The sequence below is a fragment of the Sceloporus occidentalis genome, unplaced genomic scaffold (genome assembly GCF_023333645.1).
Source record: "Sceloporus occidentalis isolate IW3139 unplaced genomic scaffold, rSceOcc1.0.p SCAF_36, whole genome shotgun sequence".
Lineage (NCBI taxonomy): Eukaryota > Metazoa > Chordata > Lepidosauria > Squamata > Phrynosomatidae > Sceloporus > Sceloporus occidentalis.
Window position 1 is genome coordinate 5,806,716 of NW_028317016.1, and position 25,225 is coordinate 5,831,940.

At 41.4% G+C, this 25,225-nt stretch overlaps 2 protein-coding genes across 3 annotated transcripts in view; both read left to right on the forward strand.

Moving 5' to 3' along the window:
- The first annotated feature begins 222 nt into the window (after positions 1-222).
- LOC149297886 (glucosamine-6-phosphate deaminase 1-like) lies at positions 223-5,483 on the forward strand. Of its 2 annotated transcripts, XM_089488048.1 has the most exons (6): positions 223-346; positions 1,040-1,141; positions 2,460-2,642; positions 2,944-3,128; positions 4,176-4,350; positions 5,383-5,483. In XM_089488048.1, exons 1-6 carry the CDS (start codon positions 223-225, stop codon positions 5,481-5,483), a joined length of 870 nt encoding a protein of 289 aa, XP_089344174.1. The 2 variants fall into 2 exon arrangements, with proteins under 2 accessions (XP_089344174.1, XP_089344175.1); XM_089488049.1 differs by lacking the exon at positions 1,040-1,141.
- A 6,056-nt stretch (positions 5,484-11,539) lies between these two features.
- The window catches only part of LOC149297887 (NEDD4 family-interacting protein 1), a 28,430-nt gene continuing 14,744 nt past the window's right edge, over positions 11,540-25,225 (forward strand). Inside the window, exon 1 of the mRNA XM_089488080.1 lies at positions 11,540-11,581. Within this exon, the coding sequence (XP_089344206.1) occupies positions 11,540-11,581 (42 nt within the window). The remainder of the gene's footprint in view (positions 11,582-25,225) is intronic.

The window sequence follows — 25,225 nt, forward strand, 5'->3', positions numbered from 1 at the left end:
CTTGGTTTAAAAACGTTCGCCATCACTGCTATAGACTGATGTGGGCCATAGGCAACTGTTTAATGGTATATGCAAGTCAACCCCTTAGTGGGAGAACTTAATCCTTTTTGTGTTGGGATTGCGAAGTATTGGTAAACCTGTCCTGTTTGTATACTGTACTGATGCTGATCCTGGCTTAATTAAATCTGAAAATCACGGTCTTATGTTTGTTTAACAGAGAAAATGAAGCTCATCATCCTAGATGATTATGACCAGGCCAGCGAGTGGGCAGCAAAGTACATAAGAAATCGCATTATACATTTTAACCCAAGTTCTGATAAATACTTTACATTGGGTCTACCAACAGGTAACTTATCTATTTTATACCCACTTGGGGTTTATTCTTTACTGATAGGATGGTAGATAAATGGATCAGTGGTAGATTTTAACATGGTAACACATGTGAGATGGGCATACAGCTATCCTGAATCTAAGATGAGACCATTAAGGTAGGAAGAATGGGCAGACAAGATGGGCCGAATGGTTCTTATCGGCCATCTATTCCTAGCAGTGCTTTCAGGAACCCTATAATGAAGCTACTGTATGATGTTTGGATGATGATATGAAGAGAAGCTTCATGTAAATGTCTTCTATTTGACATTTTGCCCCCTCTAGAATATAAAAATCTCATTGGCTGTCATGATCTAATATTTAAAGGTACTGTTCCATTCGTAGTCAAATGCCCAAACCTATTTTTCAGAATGTATTCTTTAATCATGGTCTCATTTGTAATTTTTACCAGGAATACAAAAACAGGCACAGAAGCTGATTTAAAAAAAAAAAAAGTTTAACAACTTAAATCAAGACCCTTTATTCTGTCGTAAAAAACAAAGCAGGTGACAGGGTTGAAGCCTTTTCTCATTCACCTACGTCTTTTGTAAGGCATGGTGCAAGTCTCTACACTGCCCCTGTGGGATAATGAATTATTGGAAGCGTCCGGTTTACTTTACGATGCTCATACGATGATGTTTATCGCTTGCATTTTGTTTCACACGTACAGGAAGCACACCGTTGGGATGTTATAAAAAACTGATCGAGTACCATAAGAATGGAGACCTCTCTTTCAAATACGTGAAAACATTCAATATGGATGAGTATGTGGGTACGTTTGAATAAGAGTATAGTATATTATATAAGACAGGCGTAATAGAAGATTGGCTACTGAAACTTTGGGGGATCTCGTATGGGGAGAAAAAAAACCAGACTTAAATCAGTCTTTTCATAATACATAGTCAATGCCGTGTCATATCTCACTACTACGTGAATAAACCCCTTTGAATTCTGAGTGTAATTCTTTGGGGGTCTATTCACTGAAGAAAAAGTTGACAGGATAGTTATAGTCACAATTCATTATTATGGGTCAACCCCAATGGGCTTCTGCATCAAAATCACTTTTGTTTTTATTTTGTTTATGTTTTTATTTTGGGTTTGGAAACCCTGTATAACTAAGCAGCTCCAGAAGTTGTGATCCCGGATTTATCCTTTTATTTCAGATGTGGCTCACATTTTAACCTTTTTGTTTTGAATAGGATAAGTTTTTTTTTTTTTTTTTAAATCCTTTTGGGTACAGTGGTACTATATAGTGGGATACAGGGATTCAGACAGGTAAGGTCCTTTAGAAGGAACTATGCAATAATCAAGAAAACAAGGTTTCTATTTACTTTTTGCATTGCACTAAATGAGAAAATCCTAAGAGAGAGAGAGTGAGACACTTTGTTAAGTTTGTCATTGTTTTTTACGGAGATCTGCTCATGTCCACGAAGGGCGTTTGTATATAGAGATTTGGCAGGTGTGGACTATTTTCTGTAATCCATTGTTTGTTGAGTTTGTTTGCCTGGTGCCAAATAACTGTTTGATTGCATAAAAAAAAAAGATATTGCATCACAATAAATCCATAGTTCATAGTACCAGTGTTCACTGTAGCCGAAGAATACATTAGTTTTTGTCTTGTAAGTTCATAGTACATCTTGCTCATGTTTTTCAGACTTATCTGGACTGTGGATAAATTACCATATCTTGTTTAATGTAGAACGTACAACATGAGGCAATTTTTATTTATTTATTTATATATAATTTTTTTATCGTAGTTTAAATGTTTTGCAGTGCATACAGGTTCTAATTTCTAAATGGGAAGGTAATGCTAGTTTTAGAGTCACTTTAGAGAACAAAATATACAAATCTAAGCAAGATTTGTGAGTTTCTATAATTTGCAATGTGCTGGAATGGCACTATGTACATCTGCATTGTAATAATTTCCATTTACTGTCCCAATAACACATTTTCAGTCCTAGTACTTAATCACTCCCGTTGTGTAAATTCAATAAAATAATATAAGCTGTCCAGGCTACATATTAAAAGTCAGAAAACGATGCTTGTACCAATATAGTGTTGGATATTTTATTTATAATTCTCTCTTACAGGTCTTCCCAGAGATCACCCGGAGAGCTACCATTCATTCATGTGGAACAACTTCTTCAAGCACATTGACATCTACCCGGAGAATGCACACATCTTGGATGGAAATGCTCCTAACCTCCAGGTTGAGTGCGAACTGTTTGAAAACAAAATTCGAGAGGCTGGGGGGATTGAACTGTTTGTTGGAGGTGAGTTAATATACTCTTGAACACATCGTTAGAAGTATGGAGGTATTTTTTTTTGTTTTGTTTTTTACTTTTTTATCATTTTTTTTTCTTTTGCTTGGTTCGTTATATCCTTGTCCATCAAGATGCCCCTGACGGTGATTAAAAGTTTAACTCGTCAGGTATAATGATGAAATATACCTTCTCCAAATGAAATATTTTTATATCTTTATTTTTTAATGACTAGATTTTGGTCTTCTACGCTTCTGGTAATAATTGCAGACTCCTATTGTTACAATTCCTATGCTCTCTTTTTTCCCACAAGGTATCGGGCCTGATGGTCACATAGCCTTTAATGAGCCAGGGTCGAGTTTAGTATCTAGAACCAGAGTGAAGACATTAGCCATGGACACTATATTGGCCAATGCACGCTTCTTTGATGGGGACCTCTCTAAAGTACCAACCATGGCACTGACAGTTGGTGTTGGAACAGTTATGGACTCAAAAGAGGTTTGCACATCCTTCTTCCAGCTTTCTCAATCTGACCTTGTCATCTAAACTTCATGTGTAATAATTCAGCCAAACATAAATTTCATTAGCAGAATTGATATCCATTTGACCATTTGAATCTTAACGTGTTTGCTAATGGAAAATGTGAACATTGATTAAAAAGAATGGCTTCTAATATATTGTAATACAAATTTCACAAAAGCTTTTACGTATTTTATTACTACTCAGTTTGATACTTGCCTGTGATTTTTATCAGCAATATAGAAAAATAACTACACTAATTTCTTATATTTTTACACAGTGAAACTGCAAGTTACCAAAAAAATTAGTCCTATTTTTTGTGGTCAAACAAGCAAATATGATACATAAACGTTTGGGAGCTCCGACATTTCTTCAGACTGACTGACTAAAGTCAATTGTGGTCAAAGCTTGCAACAAGTGTAGTTTGGAATTCCAAATGCAACACCTTTTATAATTGTAATGTGAACAGAGGGCAATTTTATATGTCTAAAATATTGCAGACTCGGCATAGAATGTTAGTAGCCTTGTACCTTCATGCAATGGCATGGAGCACCTCGGCTAAAGCAAAGGTAGTCTAGAATGCTAGGACCTGGCTACATACTGAAGGTGTTGGAGATCTTTACCTATGTGGCCCCTCATCTATGTCTTGATATATATCCATGAATTGTTAAATTAGAACTATATATAACTTTTTTATTGGTATTATTAATTATAATGTTCCATTTTTTATGATTCATATTTCCTATATTTCCCAAAGGCATGGATATGCCATTTAATACAGTTGCTCTTTAATTTGCCATAGTCCCTCAGTGAAGATTGCATTTATATTGGAAACATGGTTGGGACTGGATATGTAATGTGTATGCATTTTCTCACAATGCTGTCATGTAATCACCTCTGTGGGGTGATATTTAACGTGCCGTTGGTATTGAGTGCACTTTGCCATGTTTTGTTTTTGTTTATGGGTGCCACTTTATCTAAGACTGGGAGCATGATTTACTTATACAATGTCTTACATTTTTTTAGGTTATGATTCTCATTACTGGGGCTCATAAGGCATTTGCCCTGTACAAAGCCATTGAGGAGGGTGTAAACCACATGTGGACTGTGTCTGCCTTCCAGCAACACCCAAGTACTGTATTTGTCTGCGATGAGGATGCAACATTGGAGCTCAGAGTGAAAACTGTGAAATACTTTAAAGGTATGATGTGGCAAATGTACAGATGAACGGCCATGCTGGTTTTGGCATAGAGATTTTTGTAAATATATACTGAGATCAAGTACAAATTTAGAACTCTTATTGCTTGGTACGTTATGGCCAGATTGAAGTTTTGCCATCATTTATTAGCTATACCCAAAGTGTATTATCAGTGTCCTGTTAATGTGAGGCTAGGTGGAACCATGTGATGGCATCCCATGTGAGTGTCCCATCAAAGGGACACTAAAGGTTCCTAAGGAAAAATAACAAAGTGCGTATTTGAAAGCAAGCATGCCTTAAAAAACACAGCACTAAGTACAGTATGTCTAAATAACACTGTTAATCTATGCTATAAGTGAAACGTAACCGATAAAATGTCTGGCTGCTTGGTATTTCTTAGTGTTAGTTTAGGGTATATCGGTTACTCTAAAGCCAGCACCACTAGCAGGAGTGGGCTGGCACCTTCTTAGGGGACAGGTAAAGCCAAGCGGCCCCTTGTGTAGCTCACGTATGCACTGGCACACACGCTCCCACATACACGTTCATGCTAACACATACACGTTCATGCTAACACATACACGTTCATGCTAACACATACACGTTCATGCTAACACATACACTCTCACTCTGCATACATACTCCATCGTCACCTCTGTTACCCTCTTACTCACTCCTTCTTTTTCTGGCTGGCTGCATACTGTGCGAGCAGCCTCACCTTTACCGCGGGAGCATGTGACTGCTGCCTCCATGACTGTCCCGGCCTAGGTCAGACTTGCTCTTTGTAAAGAATTTTGCCCCTCTGCCCCTTGGGGCAGCCCACCCTTATCCACTAGCTCCCAAATGCTGTCTCTTTCTTGGAGGTTTGAGGGGTTTTTAGTAAATTATCATTATAAACAAAAAAACCTTTAGCCTCTCTTTAATAGGTGTATGTTGCTTATTTTAATCTGCATTAAGTTAATTAATTTAACTAAAAAAGTAGGATCTGGGTATCAATTGATTTTGTCTTTTTTATTTTTGCGTTTTTCTTTTTTGTAGGCCTGATGCACGTTCATAACAAACTGATTGATCCCCTGTACAGCATGAAGGAAAAAGGGACTGAAGCAGAAAAGACTCCTAAGAAGCCATACAGTGACTAAACTATATGAAAAATAATAGTGTCTCTTGTGCCAAAATGTGATCCATTTCTGAAGTAGCAGAATGGCATGTATTTAGACATGCTATACCAATCGTAGGGAGTACCTTACCTCTAGAATAAGTGATGTTTTAGGCTTCTGCTGCTGGACAGGTTAACCATGAAAACGCAACACTCGCTGTGGACATCTGTATTACATTTCAATCTAACAGAGTCATTCAAAAAAGTTTTTTTACAGAAAAATGTTAGTAAACTTCATATTTGAGGTGGCCCATAGTTACAAAAACAAAATGTGGCTCAACAACCTACCAATACTGACTATGGCAATACCAATACTGACATTTCGCCACCCTGCTCCTTGGCTTACATGAGATGCATTCGGCAAAAGTTTACACAACCACAAAGTTATACATTGGAGGAAAGAATAATTGGGGGTTTTTCTCTCTCTAATGTTAGAAGATTGCAACAAAGTTACCTCACCTAAACTGTTGGAAAGGCAAAGGTGCTTCCAGTGACGTTAATTTTCTATCCTACAATGCCTTTGATGTCTTCTACAATGTCTACTACCACCAGCATTTGTATAAAAAAGTAATAAATATGTAACGTATTTTGGGAGTCCCATATCTCTTTTAATACAGCAAAATAATTATTTTAGATAGTAGGTTACCTTGAAGTATTAAAGTAAAATAAAACAGACATCTTCAAAATGATCACAGAGCTGATCTGCTGGGTTGCACATGCATCGTACAATAGTCTTTTGCTTCTTTTCATTTAAGCTTGTAGGGTTTAATGTCTCTTTAAGACAGCCTTATGCAGCTCATTCTTGTGCCATCAAGGAAATTCTATCAAGTAAATAACCATTGTGGTATGAAGTATATTCTTTTTCCACATGAGGCAGAGTTGCAAGTGAGTAAGTATTTGGGTGTAATTTATTTTTTATGGCTATATTGCTTATTAAGGAGCTGAATCAGTGTATTATGACATAAAGCTGATCTCATCTGGAAATTAAGAGCAAGTTTAGATCTCAGTACAAGTGCATAATAGGCACAATACCCAAAACTAAACTTCTGGCATAATAATGTGTATTAATAGAATTACCCACAGGCAACCTAGAGTGCAGAACTCTCTGGGGGTATGGGGTGGGCAGTGAGCAGTATGGGGAGTAGGCATGTAATACCGCTTGGAAAAGGAGCAAAGTGACCATGAGATCCAAGGAAGAGACTCTGGGTCTAACCCGGAGAGTTCCCAAGTATGTCCAGCCACCCCTGCAGCTTACATGATATACCCTGGTGCTCTGCCTCTTAAGGACACACTGCATTGGGTAACAATACTACAAAGTTTGTGCCATCTGGGCAAAGATCTCCATAGTGTAGCTGGGCCAGTGACAACAGAGCACTGGGGAATCTCTGTATTCACAAATATTTATGTATGGAGAACCCCACATTTTATGGTGTTGTATTGAGTAATTGCACACCTTTATGTTTACAGATTTACCTTGAGTGACCCTGCTATTTAAAGGTGACTGTTTTCCTACAGTTGAAGAACGCATATTAAAGTACTTACAAAGTACTTAGCAATGCATTCTTGGTTGGTGAGACTGCAAGGGACGGTAAATTGTACCTAGAACTGACACAAGCACAACGGGCAGATATCTTCCATATTAGAATGACTCAATATAAAATCACATGACTAGTAATCCAAAGTCTAATCTTAGAAGAATGTTGCTGATACAGAACATTTTATGCTAACGCTGGACATATTCCACCTACAACTCCACACGATTGCACAGCTGTTCTGCAACCAATGCTTTTCACCTAACAGTAATCAAAGAAAAGCTATATTGTGTTGTATATTGTTTGTGCGCTTGTGTCGATCTCCACATTGCTGTGTACACACTGTGCATTTTTTGTCCCATTGTTAAGCTATTCTCTCCACTGCTGTATGATCCGTGTGCCGTTCTCTCTATGGTGTGTACACGCTGTGCCATTTCCCTCACAGTCTGCCCATTGCATTGTATTGTGTGCCATTCTCCCTGTTGCAGTGTACTCTGTATTCTGTCATTCTCGCCATTGCAGTATATAACTTATTGTGTGCCATTATTCCCATTGCAGTGTACACTGTAGTTTGTGCCTTTTTTATTATTATATTTTATTTATAGGGTGCTAACAGTCTAGGAAGTGATTCTCAAAGGGCATACAATCAAAGGGTCTGTAAATACAAGACTAAGACACGCATAAACATTAGGTAAAAAGGGCCTGGCAACCTTACAATCTAGAGGGAATGGGGTGAGGAGAAACATACGGTATAGAGAACGGGGAGAGACACTGCACTAGATGAATGAGTATGGAGAACGGGGAGAGACACTGCACTAGATGAATGAGTATGGAGAACGGGGAGAGACACTGCACTAGATGAATGAGTATGGAGAACGGGGAGAGACACTGCACTAGATGAGTGAGTATGGAGAATGGGGAGAGACACTTCACTAGATGAGTGAGGGAGTTGTATAAGTGACAGATACATTCTAGCTGAAAAGGTTGTATGCTTCTCTGAAGATTTTTCTTGAATATCATGAGTGTGAAAGCTGGGGGGTTAGGCGGGAGTGAGTTCTAGAGGTACGCGGTCTTGTAAGCGTACAAAGGAAGAGTTGATAAGGGAGGAGGAAAGTAAGAACATAAAGATCATGTAGGTGGAGTATTTTATTATCAATGCAGAAATGACACCAGCCTCTCCATTGCAGTGTGGACTGTATTGTCTGCCCTTATCCTCATTGCAGTGTATACACTAAATTGTGTGTCATCCCCCATTGCACACTGCATTGTGTGCCATACTTAATGGACTGTACACTGTATAGGGCCTTATCCACTCTATTGCAGTGTACACTGTATTGGGCCTTATCCACTCCATTCCAGTGTACACTGTATTCGGCCTTATCCACTCCATTGCAGTGTACACTGTATTGCATACCTCCCAACATTTCAAAATGCGAAAGAGGGACACTTTTTTTCGCCACTTAAAGCATGCTTTGTTTTTGTCAGCACAGTCATGCATATTAAAAATAACCAACACATTGAATTGAATTCCCATGAGGCTCAGCCAGACAAACTACTTATACACATGCACTGCCCTTACACACACACATATACACGTACACTGCCCTCACACACACATATACACGTACACTGCCCTTACACACACACACACACATGCATGTACACTGCCCGTACACACATACATGTACACTGCTCTTACACACACATGTACACTGCCCTCACACACACACATATACACTGCCCTTACACACACATATACATTAAACACACACATATACACTGCCCTTATACACACATATATTTTCATATACATACACTGTCCTTACACACCACCTAACAAATACCTATACTGCTCTTACACACACCGGCACATACACACACACAAGTTTACAAACACATACAGACTCAAACCGGGTCTGCAACCAGTTCAGTCGAGGAGCACAGCTCTGTCGCTCCTAGAGTTGTGAATGCAGGGGAGCTGGCAAGAGGCACCTGTCCCACTAACCAGTCCTAGGGTGCACTTGAAGACTGGGGAGTTCGAGTCATAGGTGAGGACAACAGTCCCATTCACCAGGGCAAGGAGACAGGGTCCGTAATCTGTGGGTAGCAGGCTTGCTTTCAGTCCTCTCCAGGGGCCCCAGTGACAGTTCCGTCACACACTCCATCACATATCTCCTTTTTGGGGGGGAGACTGGCAGCGGAGAAGACCCCAGACGGTTTGACTCCAAAGTCAGTCTGTAGATCTGGACCACCACTCCCAGCCACAAATTGGTACTCCCCAAAACAATTTTTCAACAAAAAACAGTACTCACCCAGCGGCACTCTGCTTCTCCCAAATAATGTAAGTGCAGCTGGGAAGAAGGGCCAAATGTGCCTTCTCTCTGGAGTCCTCTCAGCTGCTGGGGAGAAGGCAGAGAGGCTTGGGTCCCTTCCATATTTCCATATGGCTGCCCGGCACCTCTGGGGAACGCAGGTGGCGACTGTAGTCCAATCCACCTGCATAGTACAAAGTACTCCATCTGCTGGTGAGAGATATCGACCTGCTTCTCTCCCACTTCTGCTGGGCTTACAGGATCCATATAAATCACTGCCTCTAGGCAACATTGCACAATTACACATCCATGCTCACATACATACATATATACAAACACATATACATATATCCCACCTCCTGCCCGCCCCCGCTTACCTCTCATCCCTACCACAGCTTTCTCTCTGGCTGCTAGTGCACAGTGTGCGAGCAGCCTCGGTTGCACCTCGGGGTCACGTGACCTAATGCGACCCAATATGTTCTCGTCTCCCTGTGTCGGTTTAAAATAGTTTAGAAAGGGCCCTCCCGACCGCGCCGTCCCTGATCTGAATGGCCCTTTCTAAACTATTTTGAACCGGTACAAGGAGACAGGAATAAGGGGTCGCAAGAGTCATGCTGGGCCCCGTCGCAGCTGCGACCACTGTAGTTACACCAGTGATCCTCACCTTTGTAGCGGATATTTTATTCATGTGCCATTCATCAACTGCAGTGTACACTGTATAGTGTGCCATCCTCGCCATTGCAGTACACTGTATTGTGTACCATGCTGCCCACTGCAGTGTACACTGTATAGTGTGCCATCCTCGCCATTGCAGTACACTGTATTGTGTGCCATGCTCCCCACTGCAGTGTACACTTTATTGGGTGCCATCCCCTGCACTGCCGTGTACACGGTATTGGTTTCCATCTTGCACATGGCAGAGTACACTGCATTATATATCATCATCCCTATTGCGGTGCGCAAACTGTATTGTGTGCCATCTTTCCCAGTACAGTATAGAATGTATTGTGTGCCATCCTCTCTATTGCAGTGTGCACCATCTACCCTATTGCAGTGTATAGAGTAGTGTCTCATCCTCTCTATTGCAGTGTATAGTGTAGTGTGTGTGCCATCCTCTCTATTGCAGTGTATAGTGTAGTGTGTGCCATCCTCTCTATTGCAGTGTATAGTGTAGTATAGTGTGTGTGTGCCATCCTCTCTATTGCAGTGTATAGTGTAGTGTGTGCCATCCTCTCTATTGCAGTGTGCAGTGTAGTGTGTGCCATCCTCTCTATTGCAGTGTATAGTGTAGTGTGTGCCATCCTCTCTATTGCAGTGTATAGTGTAGTGTGTGTGCCATCCTCTCTATTGCAGTGTATAGTGTAGTGTGTGCCATCCTCTCTATTGCAGTGTATAGTGTAGTGTGTGCCATCCTCTCTATTGCAGTGTGCAGTGTAGTGTGTGTGCCATCCTCTCTATTGCAGTGTGCAGTGTAGTGTGTGTGCCATCCTCTTTATTGCAGTGTGCAGTGTAGCGTGTGCCATCCTCTCTATTGCAGTGTGCAGTGTAGTGTGTGTGCCATCCTCTCTATTGCAGTGTGCAGTGTAGTGTGTGTGCCATCCTCTCTATTGCAGTGTGCAGTGTAGTGTGTGTGCCATCCTCTCTATTGCAGTGTGCAGTGTAGTGTGTGTGCCATCCTCTTTATTGCAGTGTGCAGTGTAGCGTGTGCCATCCTCTCTATTGCAGTGTGCAGTGTAGTGTGTGTGCCATCCTCTCTATTGCAGTGTGCAGTGTAGTGTGTGTGCCATCCTCTCTATTGCAGTGTGCAGTGTAGTGTGTGTGCCATCCTCTCTATTGCAGTGTGCAGTGTAGTGTGTGCCATCCTCTCTATTGCAGTGTGCAGTGTGCCATCCTCTCTATTACAGTGTGCAGTGTAGTGTGTGTGCCATCCTCTCTATTGCAGTGTGCAGTGTAGTGTGTGCCATCCTCTCTATTGCAGTGTGCAGTGTAGTGTGTGTGTGTGCCATCCTCTCTATTGCAGTGTGCAGTGTGGTGTGTCAGCCCCCTCCTTGCTGTTCTCTCTCCTCCCTCCATAGGGCAGTATTAGCCGTTTCTCCATATCATTCACAGGATCTGCTTCCCGCAGCCGCCACCTTGTTGTCAGCCTTTCTCGGAGTCCGCACTCCACTCTCCCCTCCGGGTCGCCTCCGGTAGTCATGTCTGAACAGGGCAGCAGTAGCAGCAGCCGATACCAGCAGGTAAGCGGACAGGGCAGCGCCTTGGGCTGGGGCGGCGCTACGCGAGCTCCGGGGATGAGCTCACACTAGGCCGCACTGTTGATCTCCGTCAGGCCGTGAGAGGCGAGCGGTATCTCTATATATGTATATATATATACAAACATCTGATCCTAGTGATACACGTTTGCATATAGGGCTGTGTGTTCTCAATGTATATATATATATATATATATATATATATATATATATATATACACACCAGACAAGCCTAAACCTTACATGATTATTACCGCTTTTACTAATAGAATGTAAAGATGTAGGCTATTGCTGCCTGTGTATCGATCTTATGCCATTGTACAGCGCTGTGGAATATGATGGCGCTATATAAAACACTAAATAATAATTTTCCGTTGATTATGGCTGGAAGATCCTGCCCCAGTCTTCCCGCACCGGTCTTAAGATTGTGTACACGCTTTTTTTTTTTTTTTTACTTGCTGCCATTAGCCGGCTCATCCCAATATCCTTCAAGCCATTGCTTTTATTTCGTAATGTAGTCATCCAGAACATTTCATTATTTTAAATTGTTTTCTTAATGGAATAGTCATGACATCACTCTGTTATTATTTATTGTTTTATGTGGCGCCATCAAATTCCGTAGCGCTGTGCAATGGGCAAGGTAATCCTGTTCAAGCTGTATCTAAGTAGGCTGGAATATACATTATATATGAATATACCGCGTTACAGATAAGATACTTAGATAAGATTCCGGGTGTTAGATAAAATACAATGTGCGTTACACACAAATATATTTCAATTGTGCATTAGCTTGGTGTGTCGGTATATTTTTTCCTGTCTTAGCGAGACGTGTACACATCTTGCAGTAAGGAGGTATTGATTGTTACGGAGGCTTTATTCTCCCTTGTAAATATGTCTGCGTTCTGCGCTCTTCTAGTCATAGGAGGAATACTTTGTTACTGAAACGACAGCTCTTTGCATAAGTGTTTCTTAAAGTTGCTCTGATGGTAACGTCTTCCTGTGAATGTAAAAAAAGATTTCATTAAAATGTGAGAATGGAGAAGCATTTCTTCTCTAACCCATAGATGTTAATCCTTGTTAATGTTCTTGTGCAGTTATCTCTCCTAGCTATAGAAAATATCTGTGAACTCCTCAGTAATGAGCTCATGTTATTATCTTTATGGAAGGCCTTAGGGAGTTCTGTATGGAACATTATACCATTAGCATTATGTAGTTACAGGGATGGATAGTGTAGCCTGGCTGGACCTATATTGATGCTAACTCGGCCAAACGTACTAGAAAGTAGGCTGCACATGCGTAGTAGTATGAACTAACATACCACAATAAGATACACACGTTAACATACCTAGACACACTAACATATCCAGACAGTCACCACATTAACATACCAAGACAGGCACACACATAGACACACACTTACATACTCACTTACCATGCAGAAGACTCGGCCTACTGCTCTACTACCACAAGGTCATTACATGACCCCGCTGAACCCTGCCTGCGCCTTGAAATTAGAGGGATACAGACTTACTCTGGAATTACCTCTTTATGCCTCCAACTGGAGCATGCTGCCACCTATCTCAATGGAGAATTACCCTTTTCCCCCATGAATCTGCCCATGCACCCAAAAAGAACATGCCTTGGGCTAGCAAAGTGCCACCAGGGTCTTATGGGCCCACTGGTACATATTTGAGGGCCAGATCTGGTTGCAGATTGTGTTCCACATGGACAGACATGTTAATCAGACTCTCTAGCACGTTGAGCAAATAAACCTTAGATGATTTGTCACAGTAATTTTAGAGAAACTTCTGTTTCTATAGCAACAACATATCAGTGGCATGACAATTTAATGTTGCCAGCAGAACTTCTGAGTGAGGCAACATTTTCCATTAATGAAGTCTTTCTCCTTAACTATGGGCATTCAGCAACACTATAAATGATGTTTCTCAAGTTGGATTTTATGAAATTCAGTAGGGTAGGTAGACAGGAGGTACCAACAAACAATCATTTAACGAAGGTAAGACCACCTGAGGAAGTAGAGGCCGCATTGTCTATTATGGAGTTTAATCTGAAATGTGAAACATAGGCAGTTATACGAACCCGTGTCTAATTGCAAGGTGCAGTGACATTTATAATAAGCTATTGATTTGTCAACTAGGAATGAATTAATGGAGCCAAACTTGCATCACCCCCAGCTTTTAGGGCAGGAACTTGGATACATAATTCTGTAAGTTTTACTTTATGCCACACATCACAGGCTCAACAAAAAGTCCTATACTGTTAAACTAAATATCTCAACACCCATCAACAGAAAGAAAAAGCACAAACTATGTGTACCGTAGTTTTAGTAAACTAAATAAAGTTCTGGTGGAAGCTTTAATGGGATGATTCCTCTACAAGGCATTTCAACAATTGTCAACACCCCATGATTGATTAACCCCTTAAGGACCGGGCTCATTTTTCGTTTTGTACCCTGTGGGACCGAGGCTGTTTTGACACTTTTGTGGTGCTTGTGTTCAGCTGTAATTTTCTCCTCACCCATTTAGTGTACCCACATAAGTTATATATTGTTTTTTTCAGGACAAGATGGGCTTTCTTCAGATACCATTATTTTGATCGTATCATCTTATTTACTATAAAAAAAATTAAAAAAACATGGTGAAAAATTGAAAAAAAAACACATTTTATGACTTTTATTTGAAAAATCTTTTACTCACCTAAAAAAGCAAGTAAAAAAACTAGCTAAATAGATTCTACTACTTGTCCTGAGTTTAGAAATACCCAATGTTTTTATGTTTTTTTGCTGTTTTTTGTAAGTTATAGGGCAATAAGTACAAGCAGCGTTTTATGATTTCCAAATCTTTTTTAACAAATATGGTCAGTCTGCCTCCATCTCCTCTTTGGAACATCTTTGAAGCCGGTTAACTCAATTTAACCCATCCAAACCATATATTTTTGAAAACTAGACACCCCAGGGTATTCCAAATGCTGTTATTTTAACCCTTTCCATGCACCAATTATACAACTACACTTTGTCAAACTTTGTAATAGTAATTTTTTTTATTTTTTTTTCCACACAAATTGTACTTTAGTTATAGATATACAGGTGCTGGTATATGTCACTGTCAAACAACACCCCAATATGTGTTCAGCAACATCTCCTGAGTACAGCGATACCCCACATGCATGGGTTTGTCAGATTGTTTGGCTGGTAAAAGGCTACTTTTGGGGCATGTGTAATTCAGGTGGTCATTTGGTCATTGTGCCTCCCTCTCCTCTTTGGAATATCTTTGAAGCCGGTTAACTCAATTTAACCCATTCAAACCATATATTTTTGAAAACTAGACACCCCAGGGTATTCCAAATGCTGTTATTTTAACCCTTTCCATGCACCAATTATAGAACTACACTTTGTCAAACTTTGTAATAGTAATTTTTTTTTTTTTTTTTCACACAAATTGTACTTTAGTTATAGATATACAGGTCCTGGTATATGCCACTGTCAAACAACACGCCAATGTGTGTTCAGGAACATCTCCTGAGTACAGTGATACCCGACATGCATGGGTTTGTCGGGTTGTTTCAGATTTAAAATGCCACATTTGGGAAGTGCGCTTTTTTTCTCCATTTTGGTCAGTCTGTACCTATGCCCTATCTTTGAGCTAGGCCACTCCAATTTACCCCATCAGCCATTTTTTTTATATATTAGACACCCCTTGGGTATTTGAAGTGCTTTTATTTTAACTCTTTGTTGAGATTTTTGAGAAATTTTAGCACTTGCTCAAAATAATAAACTTTATTTTTTAATTTTATTTTTTTAATACTTTTTTTATATTTTTTTTTACACATTTTGCTGGTACTGGATGGTTCATCTAGTGACATCACTGCATAATTATTTTTAAATGTTAGCACATTTTTTTTACATTTTTTTTTCCGTTTTTTATTTATTTTAATTTTTTTTGAATATTTTACTAATCACATAGTGATTAGAAAGCTGGGCTCCATTGACTTGCATGGTTGAATGCAGTACCTGTATTCAACCAGCAAGTGGAGCCAGTTCTCTAGAGGGTCTGGAGACCCTCTAGCGAACTTTTTCGTCTTTATTGTTTTATTTCCCGGGCCGCCGCCATCTTGCTTGATGGCGAAGATCACCGGCAGCGGCGGCTGTGACCACTCTCCGGAGCGGTCACAGCCCACCCAGAGGTAAGTGTTTGGTGTCGCTGGATGCCTCCTGATCGAGGCATTCCAGCGACACCATTTAAGTTTAGGAGGCGATCGTTGATCGCCTCCTAAACGCTTTTAAAACGGGCGTCCGCCGCCATACAATGTATGGCGGCTGTTGACGCCCCGGGGAGGGGCCAGACATGGCCCCCGATGCCGATCTCGGTCTTGCTGAATGCCTCGACATCGAGGCATTGCAGCAAGGCCGTTTAAGCGAAGAAAGTGATCCTTGATCACTTTCTAAGCTTATTTAATTTTTTGACGGTTCAGGACCGTCAAAGGTCATTTAGTGACCTTCTTGTTATGACGGTCCTGAACCGGCAAAGGTCGCGAAGAGGTTAATTGATTTACCGCCATGAATATGTTTGTTTACAGCGATAGCAAGATGAGAAAAGAAATTGAGAGCTGGCGTGAGAATAGCTTATCTTCATCTGCCGATATGTAATTGTATCTGAAAACACTGGGTCTGATCATCTGCCGTTGTTGACTCTTAATAATGCCAGAGGTCTATCCAGGGCACTTTGAGTGATTATTCTTTTTCCATTAAACTATTTACAGGCTTTTTGTCATAACCACGAAAATATTGCTGCTTCAGTATTCAGTATTTTGTGCATGCGTCAGACAACCTCATCTGGAAAAAAATAGTCATGTGCTGATAGTTGGAAAAAAGTTCTCTTACTAAACAGGAAGAAGGTATCAAACCATCAAGTGTTCTTCGGACATGACCTAGAACATGTGAGAATCATATTCATCTGGAGAGTTTGTGTTCTTCACCTAGAACACGTAGGAGTCTTATTCATCTGGAGAGTTCCTTTGTTTTATTTGGTTTTGTAAAGGGAAGAAAAGCTCAAAACACATGCTATAGGAGTATTAAACACATGGATGCTACAGTGTGAAAAGTGTATGTTGTGCCCATACTGGAGTAGGTTTATTTTGTCATGCGTTGGTATGGGGCTCTAGTTTTTTTTTTGCGTAGTAACACAATGTATAAAGTGTTAATTCCTGTGAATCTGTGAATTCATTGTATACTGGAGAAATATTTATGAACACATGTTTGTAAAGGGAGTTTTTTTGTGCAATTCAAAGCCTGGGGTCAACATCACTATGAAATATCATTACATAAGTTGTGGTGGGTAAAAGGTAACAGAAACCCTTCCACTTAAATTTAAGGGGCAGTAGAAGTATTGTTAAACACTCATCTACACACACCAGACAAGCCAGAAGGCTTGCTTTTCCCTCAGATATCTCATGGTGCTTTCACGACCACAAGGGATTCTGGGTAGGCACATGCAAACAAGGTTAACAATTATCACCTTTGCCTCTATATCCACTTTATACATGGATTCCTTGAAAGTAATTGCCCGCTGTACAAGACAGCCTTTAGACAAAACTCAGGAAGAGGTACAATAGCCAGATCACCACTCATGGACAGCTGTTTCGTCCTTCATGGGACTCGTCAGCATGAGGTTGTGATACTGGCTTAATAGTATGAGGCTTGGGGTAACTAAGAAATATCATTACATAAGTTGTGGTGGGTAAAAGGTAACAGAAACCCTTCCACTTAAATTTAAGGGGCAGTAGAAGTATTGTTAAACACTCATCTACACACACCAGACAAGCCAGAAGGCTTGCTTTTCCCTCAGATATCTCATGGTGCTTTCACGACCACAAGGGATTCTGGGTCCATGAAGGACGAAACAGCTGTCCATGAGTGGTGATCTGGCTATTGTACCTCTTCCTGAGTTTTGTCTAAAGGCTGTCTTGTACAGCGGGCAATTACTTTCAAGGAATCCATGTATAAAGTGGATATAGAGGCAAAGGTGATAATTGTTAACCTTGTTTGCATGTGCCTACCCAGAATCCCTTGTGGTCGTGAAGTGCCTTATTTCCACAGAAATACACAGAATTATTGGCCAATATTTGACTCTCGAGACTTGGTGTTGAGAACCACAGTTTAACCCTTACATTATACTTTTACTGATGGCCCAAAGCTGTCATTTGTGTGCCTCTATGTGTTGACCTGATCCTTTAACGGGGACTATATTTGGCTCACTGTACATTGCAGATGTCAAAATGAGCACTCAGCGGAGGCAGATATGGAATTCCATATGTTGGAGAACAAGCAATTGAACTAGATGGGAAATCCAAAAATCTTGACATGTTTACAGCCCCCGAGGCCTGGCGTTCTTCACTTCTGTTGTAGACATGGCGTTCTGGGAGGGCTCGGAACTGTTGTGATTGAGGTGTAGTATTACAGATACATAACCAAAAGCTGAAACTTGTATTTTAGACATGAATCTGAATCATTGTGGATGTACTTGGCTTACTACATGCCCAAGAGGAGTGGTTTGAATTTATTAGTTATTGTGCTTTTTGGAGATACTTTCTGTGCTGTGTTAGAACATTTTCTTCCCCTTCAAAGATCTGAACTTTTTATTTGTTTATACCGAATGCTTAGTACTTCGAGATGATTGAATGGACACTCTAGCCATCAGATGCACATTAATGCATGTGATAGCTGTGGCCCCTTTAAATTAACACTCCCCCCCCCTTGTAGAATACATTTTATTTGTGAGCATTGTTTCCCTGCCCTTCAAGCTGAACACATCTCCTTGTCATCGCACATGCACTCTACAGCACTGGTTCATTTTAGGGGGGTCTGACAAAGCTCCCCCATACACGCATGCCCTTAAGGTAAATACTTTTATTTTCCCCTAAGAAACTACAGAATGCATAATTAAGGCTCTTACATTACAAGTATTGCATAATGGGCCTTTATGGGGCAGTATACTGTCCTTTTAACAGTTGTACTCATGGCCAAAAGTTTGTTTACTGAGATCATTGAGTCAAACAACTTTTTTTCTTCCTTGGTCATATTTCACTGCTGTGCCCTGAAGAGGGTCAGGGTGTGTGTGTGTGCGCGCGCGCATGTGCACTGATATGATAGGCCTCTGTTTTCAACAGGAAAATTTATTATTTACAGCATGTTTTGTAAACCTAATTATAACCTGCGTGATAAATTTTGCAATCCAAAGATTTGGGGGTAGTCATGGTATACGGGATTGTAGAGATTTTATGTAATTATTTAACTTAAATGTATCATTTCCTTACTAAAAATTCCTATCCAAACAGCTTTGTGCAACAGCTTGGTTAATTGCCTCTTATCTCGTGCTGGTGCCAACTGTACGTTCTTCTTTTTCTCATTCGCGTATGTTGTTGACCCTTATCACATCTACATGACATTTTTGCTGTAAAACCTTCTCCAAGGCAAAGGATTCTGCAACTTTCAGCTTTCCAAGGTATGGCATACACTTTCGTCATTACAAGGAAATTACAAGGAAAGGACACAGTTCTCCATCAGGCCCTCCTTTGCATACATAAACCCCCTCCCAAAATTCAGCTACCCCAAGTCTGTGTCCGAGCTCCATAGCCTTTAGTTTTTCTGGGGTAATTGGGGAAACGTGGCACTCTGTACAAGGTGGAAGAAGTAGCCTCAACTAACCCCCTGTGCCCACCTCTTCCCAGGCCAGGGCCCATAGCCTGTAGGGAGGAGGCTGGCCCCTCCAGGAGCCCAGGACACAGAGGGTTCTGTGATACTTGCATTTTGAAATGCAGCATGCCAACATCTTTAGACTGTATGACCAAAAGTATGTGGACACCCCTCTTAATTATTGCGTTTAGGTGTTTCAGTCACACCCTTTTCTAACAGGTATATCAAAATCAAACACATAGGCAGCGATCTCCATAAACAAACATTGGTGGTAGAATGGGTCGTACTGAAGAGCTCGGTGACACCTAAACATGGCATTGTCATAGGATTCCACCTGTGCCCCACACGCTCACAGAGTGGGGCCTTTGAGTGCTGAAGTGCGTAGAGCATGAAAAAAACGCCCTGACCACAGAGTTCCAAAATGCCTCTGCAAGCAATATCAGCACAAAAACTGCACGTCGGGAGCTTCATGAAATGGGTATCCATCCCCGAGCAGCTACACACAAGCCAAAGATCACTATGCATGGTGCAGATGTGATGAATCCCGCTTCACGGTCTGGAACGAATCTGAGCTTGGGGAACACTGCTGTAAAGTTTGGTGGAGGAGGGGTAATGGTCTAGGCTGCGCTTTCCTGTTCTGGCATGACTGCCCCTATGCACAAGGCAAGGTGCAAAACAACATAGTGTGATGAGTTTGGTGTGGAGGAGCTCGAGAACCCTGACCCTAACCCCACCAAACACCTTTGAGACGAATTGAAACGCTAATTGTGAACCAGGCCTTTTAATTCCACATCAGATCCTGACCTCACAAATGCTCTTTTGGCAAAAGCCAAAACAGGAGGCACAATTCTGTATTAATGCCCATGGTTTTGGAATGGGATATCCAACAAGCTTATATGTGTGGTGGTGAGGTGTCTGCATACTTTTTGTCCTATATGGTATAGTAGCTGCATGGTCCCTAAATTTCTGCAGTCTTTCATACGCATTTGCCCCTTCCCCTACCCATCTTTTTTCTGTGCAGGAGATGTTCTGCAAATTCTGCGTAGGTTAATCTAAGTATATGGTTTTGTTTCCTAATAGATCTTAGTCTGTAAACTTTCACTATATCTATAACGTTCCTCAGCGTACTTCACACCTCTGCTTTTTCATGAAATTCCCATATCAGGTTTAGGGTCGACTTGCTTAAAAATAGCAAGTCTTTATGACTTTGCTGCAAACAATCATTCTCTATATCTCCATTGACTTTTATATTCGTTAATCATCAACCTGCTCTTTGTTAAAGACACCCTCATTACTCAACCATCATGTAGTGTACAGAGAGTTAATTGCGTGATCATTTTGAGCCGCGGCAATTAATGTTCAAACCCTCGCTGCAAGAAAAGCCACAGTGTGGAGGCAGTGTTCTTTCCGGCCCTCAAAGTGAATTCCCCGTCTCGTGAGGATGCATACTGCTGCCATTTGCACAAGACAGGTGTTGAGAAGTCCGTGTAGCAGTTTGCAGCTAGGTAGAAAATCCCTAGACTTGACAAAGGCTGTGCCATCAGTAAGTGCCGCACAACTAGAAGATGGGGGATAAAAGAGGGGCACAGACAGCGACTGTGGCTCAACCCTTATTTTGGTGCTTTTAGGAAGCTTGCCTGCCTGCTCTGCCCGGCCAGGCCAATCCAGTTCTTCTCACGGCAGATCCGCTGTTTGTGTTCCTGAGGTTTCTTTGCCTTAAGGCCACCAACAGACCAATGCGTGGAGAAGACCCAGCTTGAGCGCTATAAAAGAGTTGTTTGTGATCAAGCAAGGATGTCCAAAATGCTTTATTTTGTAGCCCTTGAGGCCAGTGTCCCTGTTCTATTGGACCATAAGATCTTTTTTAAAATGTCCTTTTTTTCACTTTTCCATTATTGCCCACGGCACTGTAGCACATCCGTATAATCATTTATTTCTTACACCTTTCTTCGTTTCTGCGTTTCCATTGCATGGTTGCGCTACAACAGATCGCTGTCAGAATCTTACCAAATGAATGTGTGGCCGAGACAAGTGAACGCTGGTCTTGTTACCGGGTTTGTAGCGTGATCAGGGCTGTTTTTACTAAACAGTGCGGTATAAGAGAGCTTTTCATCTGAGAGCACCTTATTGTGAATTAATCATATAAAAACCCTTAATACTAGGAGTGCATTTAACTCCATTGTATTGGAGTATCTAGATGTGTAAAGGACAGTTTACTTCATATTAAGTTACAAAGCTGTGAGTGGGAAAGGGACAGATGTATATGGGGGGGTCTACTTGTTGAGTCGGTGGGATGAATTGTTTTCATGCATTGTGCAGGGAGTTTCTCCTGGTAGGAAGTACAAGTTGGAGCTACACAATTCCTTGTTATAGTGGTTTATTACAGAGGGCCAACCTTACTATAGGAAATCCTACTTATTCTTCAATCTGTATATATTTATTATGCTTTTTTTCACTTTATTTCAAGCATCAGAATATACAGCATTCTTTTTCTTGCGCTGTGTGCGAGAGCTGTCGTTGTGTAGTTACATGTTTGTTCTGCTAATAAAGTGTACAGTAGGTGTATGTACTCCACCTACAAGAATCACACTCTATGACAAGGGTGTCCAAGTTTTTTCTGCAGTGGGCCACTTCATCAGAATTGTATACGTGCGCGGGCCGCACTCATTTTTCACTGAGAGAAAATATGGCCTTTGATAAGAAATGCAGATTAAAATAAAGTAAATTACACAAAACCTTTACTTTTCCTCTCACTGTTTTCTGGGATTTCTGGGCCTACAAATTCAGGATTCTGGATAAGTAAAAATAAAATAGTTCTATTTATTTTAGGGATGCACTAAAATGAAAATTCAGGGTTCACTGAGCCGAAACTGAAAGTGACCCCCCCCACACACACTTTTAATAAAAGTAAGTTACACACCAAAATTGTACAAAAAAATTATATATAAATTTAAAGGCACCTCGTACCTATCAATAAGCATTAAAGTGCATATGATGGATGCTAAAATATATTTCAGCAGACAGAAACATTTATATGACAGATGCCTCCTCACAGTAAAACATACATTTTATAAAAACCTATATTTTTAATAACTATATATATATATTTTTAAATGGCACCTGAGAACGTTTGGGCCACAGGGGTCATCAGAGCTCTAACCCATACAGCAGGTACACCGGAGTTATAAGAAGGGTAGAGTTATTGGTAAAGGTGCCTAGATTACATTTCGTTGATATAGTTATGACATATAAACACCCATTTTATGTGTGCCTACCCCGTGATATTGTACTGTCACCTACATGGGCTTTATTAGCAATCTTAATGTATGTACATCCACATGGATATGGGTAGTATTGCTGTTTTGTATTGTGATTCACAGTTTGCCTTAACCTAGACATTTATGAATGGTAATTCTACTAAAAATATACCGTATTTGTATAAATGCTCTGAAAAATACCCCTCGTCTTATAATCGAGGTCGTCTTCTAATCGGACTTCAAATAGAGGTCTGACTTGGAGACTAAGATCCAGATCCCGCTGCAGGGGACCTGGATCCTTCTGTCTGGTAACCTCAGCTGCTGCTGGCAATTCCACCGGGGCGCACCTTCCCCGGCTGCCAGAGAGGAGAATTCCCTGCAGCACTGCAGGAAATTCTCTTCTCTGGCAGCCGGCGAACGTCTGCTTGATGGACGCAGACAACCCCCCTGCTGGCACTTCCGCCGGGGCTTCTATGACCTTCCGGTGCTCGGTCATAGAAGCACCAGCGGAACTAATGCCGGCCTCCACCCACTGCCACCACAAGAAACCAGGGAGTCAGAAGCACTGGGGGGGGTGTTATATGGGGAGGGATGCATAAGGCTTTTCTGGAGGCAGCGTGCCCCTTGAGATGCCTTTTAACCCCCTTTATGCCACTCTACCTCCAGAAATGCATTTTAACCCCATATAGAAGGGTATAAAGCATATCAGGGATGCAGAGTGGCACATAGGGGGGTATAAGGCATTTCTGGGGCTGAGTGGCAAGCCTGGGGGCAGGTGTGCATAACTGATGGGGCAGGTTAGCACATAAAATGAAATAAAAAGAAAAAAAAAATCTCCATCATCTAAATATGAAAAACTATTTTACATAAATTTACTAGTAAAGTTTTTTTCCTATAGAGTCATCTTATAGTCAGGCTTTTTCTTTTGTTTCCTAAATTAATATTCAGATTTATAATCGAGCAAATACGGTATATGCGAATTTAAGCTGTAAATAAGGATTTTTTTCCCCTTAAGTTTTAATAAATATTTTCCTCTAGGGCAGGGGTGGGCAATTAATTTTCCCATGGGGCCACATGAGAAATTGGAATGGTTTTAGAGGGCCAGACCTCTACAAACTACAAACTCCGAAGCCTTGTCCATTTTGTTAACTTATGTGCTGTTTAATAAAGTTATTCAAGCCTACGTCATTGGTAGAGGTGCTTGAATAAGTAAGGCCTGAATAACTATTAGCACAGCACAGAAGTGAACAAAATGAACAAGGCTTCGGAGTGCATACCGTATTTTTCGCTCTATAAGACGCACCTGCTGATAAGACGCACCTAGATTTTAGAGGAGAAAAAAAAGGAAAAAATATTTTGAGCTAAAAAATGGGCTAAAATATTTATTACAATAACTGAATAAGCTATGAACACAGTAAGACACACGCAGTAAGACACACACAGACACAGTGAGACACACACAGACACAGTGAGACACACACAGACACAGTGAGACACACACAGACACAGTAAGACACACACAGACACAGTAAGACACACACAGACACAGTGAGACACACACAGACACAGTAAGACACACACAGACACAGTAAGACACACACAGACACAGTGAGACACACACAGACACAGTAAGACACACACAGACACAGTAAGACACACACAGACACAGTGAGACACACACAGACACAGTAAGACACACACAGACACAGTAAGACACACACAGACACAGTGAGACACACACAGACACAGTGAGACACACACAGACACAGTAAGACACACACAGACACAGTGAGACACACACAGACACAGTGAGACACACACAGACACAGTGAGACACACACAGACACAGTAAGACACACACAGACACAGTAAGACACACACAGACACAGTGAGACACACACACAAACACAGTAAGACACACACACATAGTAAGACCTCCCTCCCTAACCCCCCTTCTCAGTATCTCCCCTCTAACTCCCTAACCCCCCCTTCTCAGTATCTCCCCTCTAACTCCCTAACCCCCCCTTCTCAGGATCTCCCCGCCCCGGTCACTTACCTTAAACTCCTGTGTTGGAAGCGTGAGGCGTTTGTCTCGGGTGCCGGCGCTTCACTGCTGATCGCCGGCGTCTGACGTCATATGCCGGCGCCCAGCGTAAAGCGCCGGCACCCGAGACAAACGCTTCCAACACAGGAGTTTAAGGTAAGTGACCGGGGCGGGGGGGGACACCGGACTCATTGGTGAGTCACCAGGACACTCTTTGCGGGCCGGTCCGAGCTATTCAGCGGGCCGGATGTGGCCCGCGGGCCGTGCTTTGCCCAGGTCTGCTCTAGGGGTACCAGGTCAATTTTATCTGCCATCCCCTGACACTCTGCCTCATGTCTGTGTGAATTGCTATGTGTACGTGTGTTTAAGTTAAGTCTATGTAAGTATTTTTTAAGTATGTGTACTGTGTCTGTCTGTGTAAGTATATTAGTGTTTGTGTGCATGTTTGTTAGGATGTCACTGTGTGTGTGTAAGAAAGGCTTGGGGGCCCCCACCCTACGTCTCGCAGAGTGTCCCCAGCTTTTGTTGTTGCTCCACTGGTAGAAACAATCATTTCTGATAACATAATGAATTGTTCCAATCATGGCTGTCCCTGACGCCTCTCTATTTCTTTTTCA